At 36.4% G+C, this 26,719-nt stretch overlaps 1 protein-coding gene across 4 annotated transcripts in view; it reads left to right on the top strand.

Annotated features, from left to right (window-relative positions):
* FHIT (fragile histidine triad diadenosine triphosphatase) overlaps nucleotides 1-26,719 on the top strand; it is a 622,267-nt gene that overhangs the window by 191,244 nt on the left and 404,304 nt on the right. For all 4 annotated transcript variants that reach the window (XM_074878818.1, XM_074878821.1, XM_074878819.1 and 1 more), the window contains one exon: nucleotides 3,772-3,893. In XM_074878818.1, the coding sequence (XP_074734919.1) occupies nucleotides 3,794-3,893 (100 nt within the window). In that variant the 5' untranslated portion in view covers nucleotides 3,772-3,793. The remainder of the gene's footprint in view (nucleotides 1-3,771; nucleotides 3,894-26,719) is intronic.

The raw sequence follows: 26,719 nt of genomic DNA, 5'->3' as shown, positions 1-26,719 counted from the left end.
TTCCCCATACAGTTTAGGATTAATTTTAATAAAAACATTCTAGTGATGAAATTATGGTCAGTAACTGATAGGGTCCAGGTGATGGTGAATATCCTGAAGAGACACTTCTCCATTATGGTGTTACTGTGGATTGCAGATGTGTTCTCCATAGGTTCACTGGAGGTTGTACAAACTGCCTATGATGATGTAGGGATGTGTAGAGTCAGGGCCTTGGTTTCCAGTTGTGACTGAGCTTCTTGGTTCCAGGGAATTCTGCCGCTTCCCTGCCTGTCACAGGTTACCTGCTGGAGCAGAACCTACTGGCTACAGGGCTCTGTTCAACTGTGGGTAAACCTAAATGGCAGTTTTGGAATTTGGGCTCCATTCCATCATTTTGGTGCGTTCTACCCACTGCTTCATGTTACTAGCTCTTCCCATTTTGAGATAATGAACTCTCAGGATTTCCCATTAATTTAACATCTCTTTTATGCAGATGTTAAGTGGAGGTTTTAAGGCCAGATTAGTAGTCTGCTATTAAATCTAAATAGGATTGCAAATCCTTAGAGTTTAAAGGGTATAGAGAAATACATTTTTATTGTATGGATAGTAGGATATTGGGTAGGATAGTAGGATATTTAGATATGTGGTAGAATAGGATATTTAGATACTTAAGTTAGAAGATCTTTATATTGTCCTTCTTGTTCAAATAAAAATGTTTTTTATTGCTTATCAGCTCTTCAGTATGGTCCTTGTCTGCCCCAAGTCCGCTACCTGCACCGATGTTGTGACTTAGCGAAACTTTTGCCTTGGGGAATGCCCTTGTCCTTATGTTGTGATTTTAAACTTGGCTGGCAGCCAGAATCCACAGAGCTGCTTGTTCACCCATCCCTGCCCCGAGGAATGGGGGAGAGAACTGGGGAGGGGTAAAGGAAAGGAGTCGCATAAGTTGAGATAAAACCAATTTAATAATTGAAATAAAATAAAAATAAAATAATAATTATAATAATAATGCTAATAATACAAACGAATAATGCACAATGCGATTGCTTGCCACGTACTGACTGATGCCCAGCCTGTTCCCAGCTAGAGATCCCAGACAAGAGAAAAATCCCAAAACTGCAATCCCAGAAGAGAGAGAACAGCTTCCAGCCAACCCTGCTTTCTGTACTGAGCATGAGATTATGAGAGATGAAATATTCCATTGGCCAGTTTGGATCTGGTGCTCTGGCTGTGCTCCCTCCCAGCTTTGTGTGCACCTGCACATGGGCAGGACATGAGAAGTTGAAGAGTCCTTGATTTCTTAGCAACAACTAAATGCTTCGGTATATTATCAACATTCTTCTCATAGCAAATCCCATATTGAATCCAAAGCACAGCACTATTCTAGCTACTAAGAAGAAAAATTAGCTCTATTCCAGCCAAAACCAGGACACCTTAACATGAAGCCCTTAGCACAAATTTAACCTTGGCTCTTGTGATTATCAGTATTTGTTCTGTTCTGCAACTTGAGGATTTTGCAACGTACACTTCAGAGTGGGAATTGGTTATTTTTAACAGCAAGTTTCAGAGTCACCATTAGACTGTCAAGACCCCCAGGAGCCCCTAGTAATTTTAGATAGATAATTAGAATACAAAAGCACCAGGTCATCCATTTCCAGCTTTCCTGGAGTCTCAGTTGTTGAAGCATGGGATCCAGGCCTTATTTCCTAAGTCATCAACTCTATCCTGCTATTGTTTATTGGTTTTTTTGCTTATGGCAGCAAACAGCCAGAGGACTTCTCCTGGTGATTACCAAAATCTTAGGTTGTCTGCCTCCTTAAATCGAATTTCAAAGCATCAGATTTTAAAATCAGCATCTGTTATTTTAGAGACTTGATTCTGTGTTTAAGTCTGTTCCATGTCTCTGGACGGTGCTTTTAGTTCTCAGTAGTCTGGAAGGCAGAATAAGAAATGATCAGTAGTACTTTTATTTCTGTTCATAGTATTGCTAGATGCAATGGCAGGTGTGGTGGCACACTTGATTTTCCAGCTACTGGAGATACTAGCTTACAGTTTCATCACTGGGTGGTAGTCCTGGCTATTTAATGTGTTTTGCTCCTTTATCAGAAACATTTCCTTCATTGTGAAGAGAACCATGTCTCTTTATCATATCATGTAAAATCATTCTTGCATGTTTTAATCAGAATGAGAAACACCCACGGGGGGGTTGCTGATGGACTGCTTAAGAGAAATTAGGAAGATTGGTTGAAGTTCCTAATAGTTATTTTTTTCAGACATCAGCACAAGATAGCAGGTGTTTCCTCTGGTAAGCGATTTTTCTAGTAGCTAAAGAGACTTGATTTTTGTATGCTGTCAAGTTTCAGGTTTAATATACAGTAAGGGACACATCTTCTCAGACACTTAATCTTCTGTTGACTTTATGGGGGAAAAAAAATAATTATAAAACCTTTTCAGATCTCTGAAACAGGGATGGTTAAAATCTCCAGTCTTCCGTGGTCTGCTCAAGCATTTCCTTTCATCTGTGATTTTCAAAAGTAAAACAAGACACAGTGCTTAGAATGTTTATTACTTGAATGATTGCTTACTGTATCTTATGCTACGTTTTATATATGCTTTTTTGGTGTAAAGCCTGACTAGATGCATTCGCTATCCTTTAAATTAATTTAGTTATTTTGTGGAATCAGAGAGCTAAAAAGCCAGAACTTCCTTCCAAAGAACAAGCATTTCTCAAAGACACTTTCAAAGTGTGCGCACTTAGACGGGGTTGTTACATGTACTTTTTGTTGGAGCAGATACAAGCAGTGGGACCCTAAATTAAAATAAATCTTTTAGATTAAGAACCAAGTTTGGATCTTGAACACAGTAGGCTTGCAAGAAAAGAACTGCAGCAAAAGATGCTCCATGTCTGTAACAGTATCTTTCCCCATCTGAAGCAACTTATAAAACTGAATTTTCTGATTAGTCACTTGGTTCAAGCAAGGTAATGTTAGATGTGTCTGAAGTATTGTCACATGAAATTCTTCATTACTTCATATTTTACCCTGCACCACCTTCGATATTTCTGATTGTATTAAATACTTTAAATACTCTAGGGCTTAAAGACCTAAAATAGACACTGTTAGGATTGTGCTTTAGCTATTTAAGAATGATTTTCGTCCTCCTCAGGAGGAGAGAAAATTTTAGTGAATGAAAGTGGAAATCTTTGGCTTTCTTTGTGTAAGAGAAAATGTAGCACACAACTATTGATCCTTTTCACATTTCAGTTGCTCAAACTAGAAAGCATGGATGGAAAATGACTAAATATGCTTTCCTTAATTTGTTGGTATTTTTCAATTGAGGTATTTAGTGGAGAGATTGATTTAGAAAATGTGATTTCTTTATTTTGTGAACTCTGTGTGCATTGATTTGCATTGTGGGAAAGGGCATGTGAAATACTATTCGTGCTTCTCCAAGCACATATGACCCAAATATATACAATGCAGCACAAACGAAAATGGGAGGGAGAAATTATGTTCTCTGTCTAGAATTCTGTAGCCCTGCCAAGATGATGAGAAAGGTTTTAAGAAATTATATGTGAAATTCTTGCTTTGGAAACAAGCCTTTTCCACCACCCCTTCAAAGAAGTGATACTTTCAGGAAAGCCTCTACCAACCTTTCCAAAACTCCCAATGCCTTGCTGAGCCCAGGAGGAACTTTCTTTCAGAAGCTGCCTAGACAATTTGATTGTCCTATTCCTGTTGTTTGGAAAGGCAAAGCCAGTCCCTTAATTATTTTAAGTATTGTCTCTTTCAGACCCTGAAGATTAACATATATCATGCTGAGATTTGGGCAGCACCTCATCAAGCCCTCCATGGTCTTCCTGAAGACTGAGCTCTCCTTTGCTCTCGTGAACCGGAAGCCGGTGGTCCCAGGGCGTATCCTTTCGAGCAGCACCTCAGCGATGGGTGCCCACACTCTTGAGAAAAGCTGGGAAGCTTGGTGCACCTCAAAGGCCAGGTAGGATGCTACGCGGGTTTATTCTGAAACCGGGCAGTGGAACCTAATACGCTTGATCGGTGTTGCAGAACTGCCGAAAATGGTTGCTTAGCAACTGTGACCTTAGAGGTGAATTTCTATTGACCTTTTCACCACAGAAGATGTATAAACAACCAGGTGCTACTAAAAGCATTTTAAAGTGTATCTGAGATGGTACTGTTTAAATTTCATATTATGCTAAATAACACATTGCACTTCCCTTTTAATAATGTCACTTATTTTTAGATGTGGTAACTTCTTTATGGAGGATTTTTCAACTTCTCCTGGCTAAATGTACACAATTTGTCAAATAGCAGCAGAATCCTGTATGAAGACTCTTATTTTTTTGGGACAGATTGCTTTGATTAATTTAGGTAGGAATGGATTAAATAAACCATCTGTATAGCGCACACATTTCCTGAGGAAAAAATGAAGCCCATATTGTAAGTAAAATTCTCAATTTAGAAACCGTATAGGAACTTGATTCTGCAAGATGCTATTTGTACCCATTTAGTGTATTCTGTGGGGTAGCATATTAGTTTCCAGTCAAAACTGCTGCTGTGTAACTTGTGCTGATTTCTGTGGCTTGAGGTAGAGCTTTTCAGAAATACTCAAGACTGATCATTTCCATGGAGATCCATGGTAAAATTTTAGTAGTAACTCAGGCAATGGCTGAAAGTGTTTTGGGAAAAGAACAACGTTGTCTGGATTTTATTGAAAGCTTTCTTGTTCTTCTGTAGTTTTATGTTCTTTCTTTCATAGTTTAATGTATAATTTAAAATTTTGTGACCTTTAATATATTTTTAAAAAACATGAATGTGTTTCTTCTGAAATATGGAACCTTCCTCACCTCCCCTCACTTCTGTAGGTTATAATTGTTCAATATAGAGCTTCCCTCTATACCTGCTTTGAATGGTGTCTGTACCAGAAGTTTGATCATTTGGTTTTAAATGCATGGCAAAGATGCATAGACTTTATAGAAACTTTAAAGGTGTTACTATCTCACCAATATATTTTAATGAATTAAATAAAGCAATTCTTATCAACTTCAAGTTTCTGAAGTATTTGATGTAAATCAATGTGATTTACAGATTTGTCATGAAAAAAACCCAAACATTTTCAAAGCTATCTAAAGACAGTATCACATCAGTCACTGTGAGATGCAGAGCCTGTAAACGGCTGAGTGGTATGTTGGTATATGCATTGTCCAGATCAGAGAGTAAATAAAATGTTTTCTGTACTGTGTGTGGAAGTTTTAAAAACAATAGTTAATGATTTTTTCAAGTAATCAGTTAAGTGAACAATTGCATCTGTTCTTAAAAATAAAGAAGAGTTATTAGAGATGAAAGATACATGTTTTAAAGTTTTGTGAGCACCTAGTAATGACAATTTAGGGAACCTATAAAAATTAATTATTACAAGCTTCTTTTCTTCTTAAATAATTAAAGATTATAAACTCTAGTTGTACAGTTATTGCTGACTGTTTGGCAGATACATTTATTTGCTCAGGTTTGGCTTTCTTATCCCATAATGAATATTGCAGCATATTTTATAGTGTCACATTGTTTTAATAGCTCATGTGTTGTAATATATAATGTAGTCTTTGTTTCTCCATTGAATAAATGTTCAGGTAATAAAAACCCGACCCTTTCCCTTTCTCATTACAATAAGAAAAAATTAGGCAAGATCTTGATGCATAGGCTAGAATACAGTATGTAAAATAGAGCAATTTGCAGTTGTAAGCCTTTAAAACGTCTGTATAATGCAGCATTCATCTCGAGACCTGGCAGTAACAAGTGTATTTTCTTTGTTTTATTGCAATAATTTTATCTGCCTCATCTTTGGCACGCTTGTGACATTCCTTTTCATTTTTTTTTTCAGTAGAAAATAAAATATTAATGTGTGTGAATTAGAGAGACAAAGGAAATCAGTTTGAAAGCCAGCTCACTGCAGGTGGTGGCTTTAATTAACTAGTAAGGTTGAAATTCCATCTTGAAACAGAACGTAGGATTGGAGGTGTGAATTTGCTGAAATAGTTTTAAAATAAAGCTATACTCTGGAAAAAACTCGGTCAAAATGGTCTCGTGGAGTTCAGTGTTTGTGATCTGAGCAGTGCCAAAGCATGCTTGTTCAGTTAACACATTACAGTTTTGGTTTGTTTATTTCCAGCTGCCAATCCCGTGAATTCAGCTTGACACTGGAAAGTCAAACTGTTAGGAATACCAAGAACATAGTATTCATGGTTAGGAAAGAGTTCCCCTGTCCCTGGAGAGACCCCCTCACTTGCCCCATCCTTAGACTTCTTCTGATGGATGCACGCTAGTTCATGGACTTAGGAGCCTGTTCGTAATAGGATCCCTTTGAGTGGTTACTGCAGATTCTTGAATAGGAAGTAACTGGGATCTTACTGTTGAGTAAGGGATATCTGGCATTAAGTTGGAATCCCCACTGTGTAAGCTAAAATATGTGCATGTGTTTGACAGTAGCAGCAAACTCCTTCACCTCTTTTGACACAACCAAATGGAGAGGGAGAGCTACACATGGCCAGTGTGCAGGATTAGTGCGTGTTCCCCTCAGGACATCCAGCCTCTTTGATGTCACCTAATAGGAAAATGGTTAAGGCTCAGAGGTGTCTGACCAGACTGTGTCTGAAGACATGAAGTCACTCAACTCCCGTGACAAAATGAGGAGTGCATACCTGCTCTGTTCTTGCATAGGGTTCATGGGGGAAGATGGGGCTTCCCTGCCCCTTCTACTTGTCTGTCTTATTTCACAGCAGCCAGGCACATTTATTGGGGACAGGCTTGACTGATGAGATACTGTTTTTTGGGGTGTGTTTTTATGTTGGTTTTCTGTTTTGTACAGAAATGGTTTTGTTTTGTTAATGCCTGTGAATTGTTATGGAGCCAATAGTCTAGGTGGGAATACTGTATGCAGTGCACATCTTAGCAGTTCTCTTGGGAGCAGGGAGGAGATGTGCTGGTTATTCTGTAAACTTGCTGGGATGTGTATGTTTATACAGGTACCGATACCATTTTCTATCTAAAGTAGAGTCCCCGTTTCCTGTAAGTTCTGTTAGCTTGCTGCTCTTCAAGGAGTAATTGTGAAAGAAGTCATTTGTGGCTCCCTTGGACAGCGATGGAGTTGTTTTAGAGGAGGTAGCTATTCAATAGCTGGCATATTGCAGGGATGTGTCTGTAGTCAGCAAATGCATTGTTTCTGTCACACAAAAGGCACAAGATGAACTGAATCGGCTCACGCAACCAGCATGAGCTAAGCTTTTAATTGTCTTCTTACTTAAATGATTTCATTCAGAGCCTTGCTGCTTCCATAGTTCAGAGCAGAACTGTAGTGTCTTTTTAAGGAAAATCCATCTGCTCTTTGACATGGACTTTTTGCTCTTTAATGTGGTAAGAAATACTTTGTGAATGACTTACCATTTTATTGATGTCTTCCTAGCCATACGCTATAGGTTTACATGCTTTTGCTCACATCTTCAATAAATACGAACGTTTTTTTTAATCACTGCCTTTCTCATTGCATTGTGCAGGGTACTTGCTTTTATCTTGTGCTAAACATGAAAAATGAATTTGAGCATTAGTAGAATCCATTTGGGGACTAGGACTTTTTATTATAAATAAAATTATTCATTTGTTATGTCCAATTTTTTTTTCAGTAGACAAGGTATCGATCTCTGGATTTGTGTTCAGGATGCCATAAGAAGAACTAGCGCAAAAGGAACACAGCAACATTTGTAAATTGATTGAATGCAGTATGTAATGACAGAGACAAACATCAGATCTATGGCAATACTATATTATACAAAGCATTTTTCAACAGTTTATTGAATTGGTTATTAAAAAGAACAGGCTTTCCAGCTGGGAACAATGAGCTGGGGGGTTATCAGGACCAAGCAATTTTACAGAAATTTGTGCTGGACAGTTTGGCTCCTTCAGGAAGTTCACATGTATGTGTATATAATAAATTGGAATAAGCACTTTACAGCAACTTTTCATCTGGGATTGATTATGAAAAGGTTTTTCCATTTAAAAAAAAAAAAAGGAAACAAAAAGGACACTGTTTAACTGTTATATACTGAATTTTGCTGGAGTATTTGGTATTCCTATTTCCGTAGAAATCTAGTGTTTTCCACCAGAAAGTATTCTGATTGTGGGGAATAGACCATACATAAAAACCCAAAGCACGTGATATTTTCTGGCAACTTCATCACTATGTGAAGTTAATAGTCATTATTTGTTGCTGAGACAGTGTGCTGTGCTGTGAGTTACTGCAGCTTGTTCCTTTTATTAATGAGTAGAGAAAACATTAGTTGAACCAGATGCTCCTTCAAAGACTTGGTAACACCCTAAGCTGCAGCGTAATTGTTCTGGGTCTGTTGCATGGGTGGGGTGGGATCCAGGGTCAAGTGATGTAAGAATAGCATCTGCTTTGCTGTACGATTTGTCTGTTTGTGAGCTTTCTGTCATATCTTGTCAGAACTGCTGTATCACTTGAGACTGACATATTCTGTATTGTCACAAATATTGTCACAATGCTTTTCTTAAAAGACTTGCAGTTAAAAAGAAATAATCCTTTTGATTACTATTGTTTGTTACTATATTTGAAAAGTAATTTTAAATTTCTTTACAGACCTGACAATTTCTGTTGAAGATAGCACACTGGCTTTGGAAAGAAAAGTAGTATTCTTTCACAAGTTGGGTGGAAAACCACGGTGTTTAGCGTGTGTATGAAATTTCAATTCTTCATAGTTAGAGCTGCTTTTTATTGTGATTTAGTTAGTTTGTACATTGCACGTTTATCACATCTGTATTTATGCTACATAATTATGAATTTTATGATTTTTAGCCTAAACAAGTGTTAATATTTGCCATAAAACTAAGATTTAGAAAATATATATTCTGCAGTATAACTGAATTTTAAATTCGCATCCATATATTGCAATACACTGCACTGTTACAACTACCATCATACATATCAAACCGTGTGTCGGGGAAAGTACTCTTTACTGCTTTTTACAGAAGTTTGGTATCCGTTATGTTATTAGTTTGTTTTTGCAAAATGCTAAGGAACAGTCAGGCTTCTTTTAGCTCTTCAGTAAAGAGCTAAAAGTAAGGGGTTTTGGTAAAGACTTTGTAACCTAAATATGATGCTGGATGTAGCAAGGGAATCACATGGAGACAGAAAATGTTGTTTGGTACAATAAGGAGTGAACTACTTATGAATTTCTCAAAATGTCTAGTAACTCCAGAAGAAAGTACTAGGAAGAGGATGAAGTACCTTTGGTGGTGTAGAAAAGACCTCCTGAATGGGAAGAACAGATATAAATGATGGGTCTTGTGTGAAAATGGGGGGAAACTATAGAATATATTTCTTCGTCAGGAATGCAGAAGACTTACTTTCTGTATTGTCATTATTTGATAATTTCTTTCTGAGATACCAGACTGAAGCTGTTGAGCATTGGTGGAAAGTCCCAAGTGGTTTTTTTCTTCCTCAGATCTCAAATAAAGCTGTTCCATGACTCTCCCTTATATGATCAGTCCTGATCCCTCAAGTAGGACTTATTAATGCCATAATGTTTACTTGCACAAATGAAAGTAAGAAAAGCAGTTCCTATGCTTAATTAGCTAAATTAAACTATGTTGTGCAGAGGGTAAGGAGTAGGACTGCACCCCTGGCAGCAACAAGCCCGTAGATCAGCTTCACTGTATTCTCCAGCTACCTTCTGGGAAAAAGGTTCTCCTCAAACAGCCCAAAGTATGACTGCTCCGCTCTGTGTATGCAAACCACTTGAATTTCGTGGTGATAGAGAGGCCAGTTAATTATCTCAGGGCTGGAGTCGTTTGTTTGCAGTCTACAAACAAAGGGATGGTGTTTGACTCACATTAAGAAATGCTGCTTCTGAAGATAATAGATTCAGGGCTCTGTGCACAAAAGCTTGTCAGTCTGTCTTATTTGTGGGGATGGAGTTCAACTGTATCATTTGGTCTAATAAAAATACTTTCCCTTCAAGTCTTGTCTTGCTTGAAAGGTGCTCACTGTTGAAGAATGTACTTCACCATAAGGATTTACCTATTCTGTTTGCATTGTTGTAGTTGCATTAATATAATGGTGTGGATTGAAATCCCTTTCTAAATGCTTTGTGCCAGTATTTTAAATGGAAAGATCAAATTTCATCAAGGTTGCCTACTGTCTTCCCAATGTTGTGATTTTTTTTATGACATAATTGTTGAGACCCTGTTTTATATGAAAGCAGCTTATTTTTTGACATTGAAAATATTTAATTAAGTTTACATTCATATTTAAAATAATTTTACTGTGTGTTAGGTTAGTTACAGCCTCCCATTTTGTCATGTTTACCCTTATTAACAATTTGCAAAGCATGTAAGGATTTTCACATTGACTTACAGCTATAATTTTATAGTAACTGACTTACGTGAGTTTACTTCAAGGTTCTTGTCATTGGGGTGACAGAACTATCTGGAAAAAAAAAATTATCCATTGATATTTTAGCATAGCAAGGAACCTGGCTAAATGTTCAGTGAGGAAAAAACCTCATCCTAGGGAGCTGGAAGAAGTCAAGTTTAAAACACAGAAGAGCAAAGCTATGTAGAAGGAAATAAAATTAAGAGGTAGCAAACTTTTGTATGAAAAGTGGCAGGGAAACTGGGGTGGGATTTGGAGAAGGTAAAACAAATGTTTCCTTTGAGGTTTAACACAATAATTGGCATTCTTGTTTAAGGTCCTGTTCATAAATAATGAATAATTTTAGTCCAGCAGTTCTTTTCTAGTCTAGTAGAGAGCAAATTTGTAATTGGTGTGGTTATTGAACAAACCTGTAATTTTATTCTTTTTATCACATCAGTAAGCCCAAACTCAACAGCCATAAATGGACAATAGATAACAAAGACAAAGGAGGTGTTTGCCACCATTGCAGTTTTGCCACTACAGAAAATGTAAGTACCTGCATCAGTAGCAGATAGCCATGTGCTTTGCATTCAGGTGCCAATTACCACAAACTTTATAAAAGAAAAGAATAAAAAGAATTTATTTTTTTACCTCAGCACATAACTGGATTTAAATTCAGCTTTTTTTATTCATTTTAAGTAGTTTCTGGCTAATGAAGGAGATGACAGTTACAAGCCGTTGCCATTAGTTTGTGCATGTCTGGGACCTTTTGTCCTCAACATAGCCATCAGAATGTGATATGCAGCACACACACAGTTAACTAAGTCTGGGCAAGGTATTGCATGGCTTGCTCTTATGGCAGAATATAATTAAAAGAGGTGATTGGAATACATGGTTATTCATAATAGATGTCACACAATTACCATAAGTAATGCAATACATGCAAAATCTCCATTTGTAATGAAAATAGATTTGCTGGAAAGTCAATTGGAAATTTCATTTATTGCTTATTGTTTCTAGCATATTGGAATATTTTGTGCTATTCACTGTAATATAACTATGTGTTTTCTTCAAGTACATATTTTTGAGAGGCATCTGACATCAATGTCCTGTTGCAACTCCTAAGAGGAGATCTAGTGATACAATGTTAAGCTGTCATCTCGTTTGCTGGAAAGAGCCTAAGATATAGTATTTTTCTGTTGACACATACATTAATATTCCTTGGTGTACCGTAATTATAATCTAAAGAAGATATTTCATAATTTCACAAGTAATCATCTTGTACTCCTTATATTTAAAGGACCTCTGTTGTGGTTTAACCCCAGTTGACAACTAAGCGCCATCCAGCCACTTGCTCACTCCCCCCAGTGGGATGGAGGAGAGAATTGGAAGGGTAAAAGTGAGGAAAACTCATGGGTTGAGATAAAGATAGTTTAATGGGTAAAGCGAAAGCTGCATGTACAAGCAAAGCAAAATGAAGAATTTATTAATTACTTCCCATCGGTAGGCAGGTGTTCAGCCATCTCCAGGAAAGCCAGACTCCATCACGTGCAAGAGTTACTTGGGAAGACAAATGTCGTAACTCTAAACCCCCTCTTTCTTCTTCCCCCAGCTGTATAAGCTGAGTGTGACCCATATGGTCTGGGGTACCCCCTTGGTCAGTTGGGGTCAGCTGTCCTGTCTGTGTCCCCTCCCGGCTCCTTGTGTCCCCCAGCCTCCTCGCTGGTGGGGTGGGGTGAGGAGCAGAGAAGGCCTTGACGCTGTGTAAGCACTGCCCAGAGTAACTAAAACATCTCTGTGTTATCAACACTGTTTTCAGCATAAATCCAAAACACAGCCCCATACCAGATACTGTGAAGAAAATTTTGTTCCCAGACAAAACTGGTATAACCTCCAACGATGAAGAAGAGAGAAAGGGGCATGCCATGTACATGAAAAATAAGCAGGAATTTTCCCTAAACGTAGAGAAATGAAGGAAGAGTGCACTGTGTTGTGTCATCCTAGTACCTTCTCCAGGGCATAAAGAGTGATAAATAATGCCATAGCCTAATCTCTTCAGACTACCTGGTGTGGATGTCAGTCCTTTGAGGGTAAATCCAATTTACTGTATTCCCCCAGCAAGTGCAGATGCGTAGGTCTGAATAGAGTCCAGTCGCTGACAGGGATTTCTTCAGAGGTGACTTGAGGAAAACTGTTCACAAAAGGAATATTTTGAACACAATTGCTTTACTCTGAAGCAGGACTAGACTTCTGGATACCTGTGCAAAATAACTGACTTTTGAGATGCAAGGTCCCAACTCTGCTGGGCATCTTGTGGTATCTGTTGTTTTTTAGGTAGGACAAAGTCCTTCCCTCCCTTTTTTCCTCCTATCCACCCTCATAGCACAGTGAACTCATGCCCAGTGGTGTGCTTTCCTCCACTGCCTGCTCAGGAAGGTAGCACGTACAGTATCTGCCACTTTGCTGTGTGCCCAAAGCTGCTCAATTGTGCTCCTTCTCTTGTTTAGGAAATGCTTTCTTCTGGGGGTTTGAACTGGCAGGTGAGACTATCAAAGGCAGAGATTCCAAATGGCCCTATAATTGCTTTGCAGAGCTTCAGCTGAGGGTCAAGCACCTTCTCTGAGCAAGGTAATTGGGTAAATTATGTTTTAATAAGTTGTCTTGTGTAAAGTTAAATATGAACATGGCAGACAATGGAGGCTTTGTTGTAAAAGGAGGCTACAGTAGGAGATGGAGTGCATAATTCATTGATACAGATGTATTTCACTTCATCACTTGTACCATATCTAGGTTTCGAAGGTTGCACCAGTGTGTATAGTCTGCTATTCATTTGCTAATGTATTTTACTTTTTGCTGTTCCTTGTAACCTGCTGACTTCTACTGTTTCTGATCAAAAAATATATAAACCTCAGCACCTCTCAGAGTGAGCTCTCTTGAGCAGATGTTCATGTTGTACAATAAAAGTTGAAAATTCCCCTACTGATACTCTTCAGTTTAACATCACACTGCATTCAGATGAGTGACCTCTCCACAGAAGCTGCCTAAGAGCTGTTAGTTTTAGTTCAGGATTTATTATCTTTATCAGTTAATAATTGGGAATGCATTGAGATGACCTTGTTGCTGTTTGTTTCATAAAACCAAAAACTGTGTGCAATGAATATGAGTTTAAACAGGTGAATTTGCAAATTCTGCTTTTTATGCAGTCTGGTCTGATGAACTTCATGTAGCCGAAGGCAAGGTTTTGCTCCTATGTGTACGTAAAAATGTAAACCATTTACGATTGTATTTTACAAGGGTATCATTGTGTGGTTCTGTTCTTTTTGTTTTGTTTTTTTTTTTTTTTTCTGTTACTCCCAGGTAGAATTTGCCTGGTTGCAGGGAAATGAATGTGGCCAGAATTCAGGCATTGCAGTTGAGTCGCTATGTGCACACATTTCAGGAACCCTTACTTAGGCTCAGTTTTGTTAATGATGATTCAGTTGGAATAGAACCTAGCTTATTTGGTATGTAGTTCACTTTACTGCATTCATACTCCAAGGATAAAGTTGGAAAAAAATATTGTAAGGGTATAGTTCAGTAAATAAATGGCATTCCCGGCTGAGAAGAAACCCAGAGCCTAATTGTGAAAACATTACACTTCTGTTGATGCTATTGAATTCAAAATCATGTGTGATTTGGGGAGGAAGAAGGGAGAAGTAGAGAAAGGGGAAAGGGAAATAGGTTTGTATTTGCCTTGATCTTTTGACCTTTCAGATACATCTGGGTGGTATTTCTATAGTTATACAGGTTCTTTTACAGCACACTTCTTAACTTTTGTCTTCTTTTTTTTTGGGAGGGGAGTGGGGGGAGAAATAAGTTCATGCAGTGTCTTGATTTCAGAAGTTTTAAGAGCTCAAAAAACTTTATAAGTAAACTTTAAGAAAACTTATAAGAAAACTTTATAAGCACTTTGAAATAGGATCAATGTATTTGTCAAATGACTTAAAAAATTTTAGTGAGAGACTTCAGACATGGCTGCTTACATGGAGCTGCGGAGGAACTACTAGAGTATTGCAAGAAGGCTTTTTGGTTTTGGTTTTTTTTTTTTTTTTTTTTCCTGCAGTCATTTTGAATGAATGTAAAACATGGAACTGCCACCCTTCTTAGGTAGTAGAAAGACTTTTTTTTTTTTAAAAAAAGAAGCCACCTAATTAGTATCCAGTCATGTGGAAGGTTGCTAATGACATCTCTGCTCAATTAATGTTTCCCTACTATGACCCTCTCAATATTAAGAAAATAAGTTATACTTGCTCGTCTTTCAAAAAAAAATTCTGAATTTGACCTGGAGAAAGTTCATCACAAAAATATTGTGGAGTTGTGTAATTCTATTATTATCTTAATCTGAAAACAGTGACGTTAATGGAATGCTGCTAACTTAGCATAATATTTTGCTGAGGTTATTTTAGCTTAGCAAACAGTGAAAGTATTCCCTTTTCCTCTCCAGTTTCTTAACAAAATAAAATGCAATGCATTTAATATCAATTATGACTTGCTTATAAATACGCATGGTATTGAATCATCTTTTTTAAATGTGGAGAAACATGCTTCTTACATGGTTAGGTATTAACTGAAAGGATCTGATGCAAACAGATATTTGCAGAAAACAAAAACAAAGAAACAGCTTGCAGTAGCATTTATGTAAGCAGTTGAAAGAGAAAAATGGGGAGAATTTTAAACTAAACTGAACTGCTTTCCCTAATGCTCATAATATCTAGCTTAGTTTTTATCATGTAGATCAACTAGTCATCTATTTTTTAATTTTCTTTATTGTTGCACAGTTAAAAGATGGAGGAAATGTTTTAGTTCAGTTGTAGTCATTAACAATAATGGAGTTGGTGCAGATCTTACTCAAGCTGGAGCACCACAGAGAGAACAAATTAGACTGTTTGTTAGAAAACATATCAGGCTCAGGTTAGCCTTGAGTGGAAATGATGAGTTTTATGTATGGAGCGAGGGGCTGTAGCGCTGTGTGCAGATACGTATTTCTATATTGTGCTCCTTCACCTGCATGTAAAGTTCTCTCTCTTGTGATGATTGTTTTTATAACATTTGTTACATATATATATATATACACACAAATCTTAAACTTGTTTGACCCATTTTTAAACTGTGGGGACACAAGATATCAAGATGAGATTTTTTTTTTTTCTCTGTAAGTGAATGATATACTTAATCCAAACCTCTAGTGAGAGTCCAGGTCAGGTTTTATTCATCCTTAAACAAGAAAAATCTGATCTGTTTTTATGGCATTCACAGCAACATTATTTTAGTCTAACACTGATATGTACTGTGGATTCTTTATTCTAGTAGATGACTGTATTTTTTTCAACATTCATTGGTCTCTTAGAAGCCCGTGGATTTATCTGCCCATTCGTATATGTTTCAGTGCTTGCAGAGTAGAGGATAGATGTAAAACCCCTAAAACTAGGGGGTTTTTGTTGCAAATCAAATGGATGATACTTATGTAGCTGCCTTAGTTCAGAGTTGGGAGAATTGTATGTGGGATGTATCTGGAAATGTAATGGCGTTTGATACTCCTAAATTAAATAACAGAATGCATAATAATGAATATTTTGATATGAAATGGATACAAAGAGTGTGGCACTGCTAAATGAAAGTGGAAAAAAAAAAAAAATTAACTAACCAGTGGAAGTGCAAGGGCCCATTCTGTGCAATGGTTGGATTGCTGTTGTGCCTGTATATTCCAACAAACTACTGCTTTTGAGGTGTTCCTCCATCTTTCCCAATATGGGGGGGTGGTGTCAGGGGAAAGGCAATGATGTGTAGTTCAGCCTTGAGTATTTTCTCAGATCCTTCTTGATCTTTAACCATCACATTGATGGTATCTGAATGAATTTAACTTTGTACCTCAGTTACAGTGTTGTCCATAGGGGATCATTTTATATTGCCTACAAGATATCAGAGTAAAGATAATGTGATTTGATGATTGTGTTTTGTCACAGTTGAAAAGGCACAGAGAGATGCTCTATTTGTCTTTTTAAATAATGAAAGTTGAATCACAATTGTCATCTGATCTGTCAGAGGATTCAGCAGCAATAACTATCTTCCATCTCATTACTTCCTCTTCCCTTTTGAAACTTTTTAATCTTTGCAAGAAAAATTGTCGACTGTTGTAGATCTCAAGTGTTTGTTGTGCCCATTTACTGCACAGTTTAAAGATACATCCTTACTTTTAAAATAGCTTCACTGAATTGGTGGTTTTGTAAGCAGATGATACCGTTCCCAACTGTTGTAGAGACCTCTATGTTCCTTATCGCTGCAGGTTTGAGGAGAAAAATAATGATTTACTTAATCTAATTATGTTCTTAATTCATGTGGTTGTTTAAAATGGTGGTTAAGGTTTTTTTAAGCCATGTATGTTTGGTGGCTTAGATTTTCAAAGCCGTTGCTGAGATTATGATGAGTGACTCCTGTGATAATTGTTTTCACTTGTAGGCAGGGGGAGGACAGTTTAATTAACTTCAAAAAGATCAGTATTTCTCCTTCTTTAAGCAAGGTGTGTATTCTTATTATTCTTTATGCTGTACCAGTTGGTCAGTAGTCACAGATTGTTGTCCATTTCTACCCACAAAGAAGGCTAGAAAGTAGCTTAAGAGTAAGATACTCTTAAATCTGAGAAATTTGAGAATATTTTCCAGTTGGAATACAGATATTTTGGAACATATGAGCTTTAAAAACATGTATTTAGAAGTGCTTCATTTAAAAACTAAAAATGCCAGTACAAATACTGGACAGAAAAGGAAGAGAAACAGTGTGAAGGTGTAATAATGTGTTCTGTTTGCCTCATGAGACAGTGGGTGTTTGTCCTACTATTGTGGGGCTGAGGAGGTTTCCTGTGGGTTCCTTGTCCCACAGTGTTGGAGTGCAATGAAAGACAGCAGACTCATATAAACCTAATGTTATTCCAAATCTTGAATCTAATTTTTGTTCTGTCAGTTGATCTGCTGCACTCTGCAAAGACTCTGATGTCAGAATCTCAGAATTCTGAATGTCTAAGAAGGTCCTTTGTGACTTCCTAATTATGTTTCATGACAGTCCTGCTTTCTTCAGTACAATAATGAAACAGAAAACTTTCAGAATTAGTTTTAATATAAGCATATAATATATGCATCACAGTAATAAAACTTGAAAAACTTCCATTCACACTGAGTAATTAAATATCATTACCTTTAGTTACTACAGCATTGTCTGTATTTTGTTTGTTAAGTAAAGGGAAGCATGAGTGTTCTGCATGTACTGCAAGCAATTCAGTTTGCCCAATTAGCAAAGTTTAAGATTGATATCAGAGGCATGTTTCATCTTATGATATTAGTTGCTTTGTGGCTCTTGATGTAAAAATGTTAGCCTTAAAATGTTCTTTCCATATTGTTGAGGCTTAATTTAACTGTAAAACCTTCTATGCAGATTCAGTTGAAAAGTGTTTGGAATATCCATCCCATAGAAAAGAAAAAGGCAGTTGTCATCTTTCCATCATGCTCCTTGGAATTAGTTGCACTTTGCACACTGAATAGTGAGGATGTAACACTGTATGCCATTTTCTTTTAATGCCTCAAATCTACTCTGTTAGAAACTGATGCCCAAGGCCTGGCCTTCACCACTGTGCAGTATTTGGTAATAAGGATGTGATGGTGCATTTGGCACTGACAAAAGGAAGTAGAAAAGTAATTAATTGGGTTTGACTCTGCAGATGACAGTATAGCTCAGCTCATTTCAGAATATAAAAATACCCTAAATGATGGACATTTGGAAGTAGTTTCTAATAACTTGAAAATGTCTTTTACTGAAGTCATAGAAACAATAAGGAATAACTCCAAAACTGGAAAGCTGTTATTGCTTATTTCCCAGGTCCCTCCAGTACCTTTTGGCAGCTATGAGAGATTTAGAACAGTGAAAGAACAGGTAATCTGAAGGAAAGCAATATTTTTTCCCAGTTTTTCAGAAAGCAAAGATAGATAGCTTAGTGAAAGAAAAGTAATTAAATAACCTCTTTAGATTATGTAGGTCTCTATGATGGCAGTTATTAACCCAATTAACACGTTTAGTTAATTAACATTGGTTTAGTTGTTTCAACTATATTTCTGTAAATTAGAGGTCCCTACATACATACATCACCCTATAAGTGAGGCTAAGCTAACATGGAGAAGGGAACTTCATCATCATTTACTATTACTTACTCAGGTCATGTTCAGCAAAATTCTTGAAATTTTGCTAAACTAATGATTCAAAATAATTTTTTAAGAATAAGCAAGAATTAATTTGACCTTTCAAATCTGATTTCCACCTATGAAGTTATCAAACTTAGCTTGTGAATGCACTGTGACAAGTTCTGGGTGGAAGAGGAGATATCCTTTTTTCCTGTAGTGTTTGGTTGCTTTTTCTCTAGTTTTGTATATGACTGAGTTGATTTTGATTGCTTAAAATCACATTGCCCATCAGTGGTTCAAGCTAGATAAAGAACTGAAGAATGCACCTAGTGTCTGCTGTAATCTAATCAATTTGCTTCTTTTCCCATACATAAAATACTGTAATGAATTAAAGAGACTCTGATAAAAAGGTTGGTTTGCTCTATTAATATTAGACTTAAAGACTAATTTAGGAAGCAGCTAATTTCTAAGAGAAAAGTTGCATTTTAATAAGCCTTCTGTAAGCTGGTAAAGTACACTAATCTAACAAAGGTCTTGTCCCTACTTATACTTTTTATGGATTTTAAACATATTTTTCCTGTAATAATTTTTCCATTTCTCTGCATGTTGTGCATCTCATTTAGAAAATTGTTATTGGATTGAGATGCTCAGTACAGTCACAAAGGCCATGATTTCTTAAAAAGTCTACTTAAATCAATACATAGCTTCTGATGGTTATTTAGTGATTGTCTTAGAACCCTTTATTGTTTTTCTTTTTCTTGTCAAGGAAAATGCTTTTGGGAGAAAAAGAAAAAAGCTGTATTCATGCAAAGCAAGTCTTTTAGATTACTTGCCATAGTAGTTTGTTAGTAAATATTTACACTGATAACCTGGGGTGAGCTTAATGTTTTTGAATATTAGGTATTAATAAATAGTACTTCTTTAATGCCACAGTTAAATATGCTGCTTCTTTTTTCTTATGATGGTTTGGATCCACCACAGCAGGTTTTGAGTTGTGTTGAGATATATTTTAAGTCATTGCTTTCAGGAAGAAGAAAATATTGCTGACAACAAAATTCTCTTATTTTTTCCTGCCTGTTTTCTTACATAAATATTGTATTCTCGTCTTGTGTACAGACAGCTCTAGCCAATAATCAGATTCCTATATCAGTTATGGCTCTGTATTTGAGCCCTTGTTAGGATCACTAAGAAGTAAGGTGTAGTAACACAGCAGAAAATACGATATCAAGAAAACTCAACTTTACATGAGGATTTGATAGAGCTGAAAAACTATTGTTTAAAGTTTCTGTGTATTTCATTGTAATGAATGAATATTCAAAATCATGATCCTTCTTTTAAATGGAGATGCATCACATAGACTCTAAAATCTAAATGATATGTGCTAGTTTCATTTGGAAGTATAATTAAGGTGTATAATGTCATTTAACTGTTTAATGAACTCTGCATAATGTAATGGAATACAAATATTTGACCTTCCTGACAGTGACTGATGGATTGAAGTTGCACAGCATGATATCATTAGAATGTCAAATAACATCATTATTCATGATTATCAGGAATTATTCAGGTGAAATGGCAAATGTAATAGAAAGCTATTATTTGTGTGTGGGCCGCAGATTGACTTTCTTTGTCAGTGGCAGTCTCTTGATGATACAGGGGGAAGATACTCCGATTTATTGAGCTACAAAGAATTAATGTTACAGGTTAAACAAATTTCAATAATATCAGAAAAGTATTTTCAGTAGGTCAGGTCATGTATTAAGTGTATAAGAGTAACTACTAGTGATAATGTTTTAATTTCTGCTTTTACTTCTGCTAAATATTGAAACCACCTTTAGATTACAGGGTTTTGCAGCGTAAGAACATATCAGTAATCACAGTTTTGTGTGTGACATTTTTGATCAGCAGAAGGAAAAAATACCATATGGACTGTCTGCAGTAAAACTGCAATTTCACCCTCCATTCTCAAAAGCCTAAATGCAGAGTTCAGGTTTCTGTTCCAAGAGATCATTGTTTAGAATTTAAACTGAAGTCACAACTAGGTATTCTTCCTTCACTTAAATCCACAGAAAGTTGGTGGCCTGGGTCAGGAACTGCCATATACTTTCAAACAGGCCATCCAGATGCCTAAAACTGAGCACATGTTTAATGTACTTTGTTGAATTATGGCCTATAGAAAGAAATGATGTGTAACCTGTGCTGATTTGGACAATTAAGATCTTACACCTGAGACATGAATGAGCTGCGCAAATGAATTTTGCCTATCAGGACAAAAGCTGTCATAATGTTTTATGACATGCTTTCTGCTGGACCTGAGTCATGCCGGAAGATAATTTTGAGGCCCTGACCTGTAGATACCAGCTGCATTGTTCTTGTCAATGGGAGGTGACATGCTTAAGAAGCGGCTGAAGGATCAGCTGCTGTGTTCACAGTGAAAACAAGATGAAACTGCAAATTATTTAACTGACTGCACAGAAGTGCCAATTTTCTCAGAATTCCTGGAGTTTCCATAGGATTTGGGAGGGTCTATAATGTGTATTTGTATACAAACTGGATTTTATTAGTAAGAGGTGGTATACAGATAGGACAGAGGTGGCAGCATGGTGTGGCCAAGGGTGGAGCAAACACACAGTGACCAGGAAAGCTGTGCAGCTCCAGCTGTAGGATCACCACTTTCATGTCATTTTTATGTTGAGATGGGGTTGTGCCTTGGCTTTGGGCTATATGATAGGTGTTCATAGCTTTAGTCAGGGATAGGTTTCCCTACTCACTTGGTAGCACCATTCTTCTGTGCTTTGAAGCTTTAAAAAAAGTCACGATGGACCAGGGTAGATGGCTAAGACTAACAGCCCTCCTAATTACTACAGACACTTAGTTAAATACGTGCCATCTGAAGATACCAAACCTGTTGCCTTGGTGAAATACTCTTACAGTTTAACCACATACAGCGTGGAGTTTAGTAAGATTGGGTTTTGTCTCACTTCACTGTTGAATTTTGCAATTTCTGTTGAGCTCTATACAGTCTCAACTAAAGTGTCTCTTTTTTTTTTTTTCCTCCTTTTTTCTTCCCTATAGATATACTCACAGTAATTTGGAGTGCTACTTGATTTGTATATTACACCTAAGTTGCAATCCTAATGATCTAATTAATTTTTGCTCATGATGTGTAAGTCCTAAAACCAGGCAGAAGTTGGTAACTTGGGAATTTATGTGGAAGCATATTTTCTTTTCAGTCCCTGTACAATGTAAATGTACTTGAATGGGCTAACAGAAGGCTAGGTGATTTCCAGTACTTATTTTCAGGGTGTTAAAAACTTCTGAATCTTCTTCTGCTCCCTGCTGCTCTGGGCTTCTGCCTCAGTCAACAGGTTTTCAGTCTCACCAGAACTCCCACTTCACAAGTTGTCAAATGACTGCTCAAGCAGTAAATGGAAACCTTAAACATGGTGTGTGTGTGTGCTTTGAAGTATATGTTATTACCAGGGAGCTGAAAAGTAGCCTATCCTTGAATATGCAAAAGATGATGAGGATAACCCTTTACCAATTACCAAAGTCTGGCAATGGGAAGGAGAGACATTATTGTTGCCATATTTTTTTTATTTTTTTTTTCCTTTTTAAAGCACTGGAATACAATTCCAAAACTTTGACGGAGTTTGGCCAGTTGTTCATTCCTCCATCCACTGGGTGGACAATCCTTTACATACCCAGGGAGCTGCACCTGCAGCAGTGGTATGGCTTTGTGGCAGAATGGTAACAGTGCTTATGAGATGCTTGCAAATTATATTGTGCATACACAGTGTCTTGCTCCTCTGAATACAGAGGACCCTGGCTTGCAAAGCAGTTCCAGAAGAAAAATTCCTGTGCCAGCTAACTGCAGGTCAGACCTTAGGGCTGTGACCCTGGTCATGTATACAATGTAAACAAATTCCTAAGCGATTTTCAAAATCATGTTGTGTTATCTTATCACACCTATCTTACAGAACTGAATAAAATAAACACAAAACAGCAGTAAAGGTGGTGTTAATTTAACCTTTGTGTATTGCTGTGAATAGTCCTTATGAATTTAAGCCCTTCCTACTGATTCAAATAAGGTCACTTAATAAAACTAGCTTTGAGTAAGACTTTGTAGGAGCAGATGCTGTATTTATATAACAAAAATAACATTTTAAAGTTTTATGAAATCATAATAAAAAATGAAAGACCTCATTGCATATTATGGTCTTTGATTACGTGTTTATAACTTATTTTAAACAAAAGGAATGATGGGGTCAATAAGTTACTGTTTCAGGGATTCAACTGTCTTTCCAAAGTGAGGTTATCAGTTTGGACGAAGTTTGCCAGTAAAGAAATAGAAAGGATTTTGTACATGACCAACAGTAAGCACTTACCATGTATGTATCATGATAAGATGTAAATGTTATCATTTATCTTCAGACTGGAAGAGTTCCCTGCCCAATTTTAACCAGATTTGGCAGTGGGGCAGAGTATATGTCAAATGGAAGTAGGCAGCAGAGTGGAGGAGAGATACTAATGGTGACCCAAAGTGAAGATTTTACCAGCTCTTGCCTTTCATTAGAGAGTAGAGAACTCACACTAAACAGATCCCCCAAGGCATAAATCCATAGGAAAATGGTTTGAGTTTGGTTCGTTTTTATTATTTTCCCTGCTCATAAAACTCTTTGTTTATAGTATCATTAGTGATATAGAAATGAAGAAAGTGTGTTCCTAATTTAGAATAATATTTCTCTTGAAGTATTTTAAATATTTTAATAATATGTATATAATGTAGTAATCACAGTATAGCTTAAAAAATACCTGTATGAGAATGTAATTCATATATTCAGATACTCCTGGTATTGTTTATCAGGCACACGTTTTCTTTTTGAGAATTTGCAGTACTAGTACAAAATAATTTAATTTAGCTGATTCCATTCTCAGGTTAGTTTGTTGCTTTAGTCCAATAGCTTGTGCATATGTTGTCTTGATGAGATGGGGAAAATTGAAATGGATTAAAATGAATTTTAATGAATTATAATTACCTGTATTCATAACATATATTGAAGTAGGAATAGGTTTGTGAGCCATTAGAGTTATAGGAGCAGATCTGAATTCTGTAAGGGTGCAAAGATTTGTATTTAGCTCAAACTGAATGATAAGAGAAACTGAGTGATGATATGGAAAATAAGCATGAGATTTAGGTTTAGTCCTTTATCCCTTCAAGTGCAAGTGAGTTGGGTTTTCCATAGGAGTATACCTTTGCCGTAGATTTTACTTGAAAGAAGACTAATCATGTCCAAGTGTCCTACGTGATGTCCTTGATCTCTTTTTGCCAAGTATCTTTACTTCTTTTCCTTTGGCTATACATGCCAAACAAACAGCAAACAAGAATAGCCCTAATTTTATGATTACTTGCCTCAAAAAATAGTAGGATGAAAATCGCATCTCATGAATTTTTTGTGGATATTATTAGTCAGGCCATGTGTTCAGCACTTACATTGTACTTCAATTGTTAACAACTATGGAAATGAATAAGTTTTTAAGTTTACATATGCTTATGAGTAGGACATGAATTTCCCACTAGAATGTATGTTTCTCAGAAAAATCTGTTTCTGGATGACATGCTCATTTTAAGGTTAGTAAAACAGCTTGATTAGAATGAGATTTGCCATTTATCTATCATTTATCACAATTATTTTTTTGTTTCAGATTGGTAGTCTGTTTCAAAAGAGCTCTTGTCCCAGAAAGACAATACAGATGTGTATGTTTAAAAAGGAAATGGCAGAGTCAAATAGATCTTCTCGCTTTCAGATGGAGAATTCAATGACCATGAACAAAACCTATGTCCTTAAGGCTGGAATTCTTTTGTAAAACTATGCCTGCTATATCCCATCCTGAAGTCTGTCTTTTCTGCTGTCCTGTAGGGATTCTCAGGTCTTCTATAGTGAATTCCATTGATAATTTGCTTTGATCTAAAAGATGCTGTTTTCCTGTATAATAAAGAAAATCTCCAGTCTCCTAGAAGTTGCTTTCTCTAGTTTGCCTTCCTGCGGTACTACGTATCCAAGTAGAAGTTTCAGATACTTATTACAAGGCTATTTATATTCATGACAGTTTGTTTCTATACAGAAACAACAAAATGAACTTTTGCATAATACCCTCATTAAAGTAAAATAAAAATAAGCTTTTAATAAGTCGATTGTTTTGATATAAATATGGAATGAGGAGAACACTGATTCATCTTAAGGATACAGATATTTGTATTCAACCTTTTTTCTTCATCTTAAGGGAATGTTGAATTTCCAGCAATGTAGGGCTGTGTATTGTAAACATAAAGAAATATTAGAATGATGAAGCATGAAGTACTTCTCATAAACACCTTTTTAGTCTAGTTTGGGCTTTAAAATAAGTACTGTTGTAATGGCACATGTAGTTCTGTTTCTGATGTCATAAATTTTAAGGAAATCAATAACAGTATAAAGACAGAATTAGTAGCTACCTCAGATGTCTCCATGCAAATGTAAAGGCTGTCTTGTCTTTAAGGAGCTGATGGCTATAAAGTAAAATGCATTTAAATACATGGCTAAAGATGATTAAAATATCATACAGAACCAAAGCACTTCAGCTGTAGATATTCATTAAATTGACCATTAATAACTTGCGATATAAAGGAATATTACTGTATTCATAAATTTTGTATGCAGATTTTATTAAGCTGGCATATTATATGAATTGATTCCCTGACATCTTCTGGCTGTGGCTGTACAGATAATAGTGTCTCGTATGAGTTTTCTATAATCCAGGAATTCTGATTGACTGTTTCTAGCTAGAAATTACAATTTTGTTCTGGATGGCAATTCTTTCAACCAGTTGGCAATCAAAAAACATAATTATAGTGTTGCGTTTGGAATGGCCATAGTGTTATGTCAGCATTTGTGTCACAAACTCCTTTTTTCCAAGGCTTATAAGCTGGACATAAAAATATGCTCAGACCTGACAGTTAAAATGTTTTTAACCTGCCAATTAATATTTTTTCAGTCCGTTCTTTCTTTTTCTCATTGAAATATGGGATTCCATTCTGTACATAATATTTATTAAAATGTTAATCCATCAGACCCTTTATTAAGAAAACGTATCAATAAACCCCTAGCATTTTAGTTTTCTCCTGTGTATTACTATTTAGTAGTCGATATGTTTTAGGGCAGAGCATGAGAAAGCAAGTACAATTTTACAGGGATTCATTACTTAGAGAAATTATATGGACAGACTAACAACAATGGAGTATGCTTGTGGATACAAAACTTGAGAAATCTTGTCTTCCTGATTGTTGTTGGTGTAATTTTACTACGGGGGTATCAAGGGGAATAAAACAAATGGATGTAGTGGAGGTTCAATGATTTTTTAATACAAATACTGTGCTTCTTACTGTTGCCAGGTATCATGTCCTAAAATTTTTAATGGAAAACACTGGAAAGTCAGGGTAGCTTGAGGGACAAAAGTAGCGTTATTTGTTGGCAGGCCACAGTTTAAGTATCTTTGGTCCAAAGCAAATGAAAGTATGAAAGCAAGTCCAAAGTCCTAAATGAAGTTTTCTGTATACTTACATGCCGTGTGTAGCTCAGTGTTCAGGTTGCTACTGAGTTATATTTGAGAACTGCTTAATATTGTGTTATGTAGTGTATGAGAAAACATTGAGATGACCTTCTCTTAAGGACCTGCATTTTTTGTGTACTACTTGTTTGGAAAAGACTTGCAAGTTTTAGAGCCATGCAACTTTTCAAAATCCTGCTAGTCTAAACATAACTCAGTATTTCCCATGAAAAAAGCTTTCTAATCTCCTGTATTCATTTTTAATCTACAGAACGCCTTAGATACTGGAGTCTTTTATGAGTCTAATCCTGATGTCTTTATTTGATCGTTCTTACATCTAAAAAAGAAAAGTGTTATTTAAATGAAGTGATTACCGTGCAAACCTTTCTTTTGAGGCTACCATTTACATAATAGAAATGTAGATGATACTCTTGCAAATAAGAGTGCAAGAGGTTTGCTTTCTAAAGCATTAAAGCTTAATTGCCTTAAGAATATGCCTTAAAAAAGGA

The sequence above is a fragment of the Strix uralensis genome, chromosome 10, assembly GCF_047716275.1.
Source record: "Strix uralensis isolate ZFMK-TIS-50842 chromosome 10, bStrUra1, whole genome shotgun sequence".
In the NCBI taxonomy this organism is placed as follows: Eukaryota; Metazoa; Chordata; class Aves; order Strigiformes; family Strigidae; genus Strix; species Strix uralensis.
Note: the sequence above shows the minus strand (reverse complement) of the source record. Positions and strands in the feature narration are given on the sequence as shown.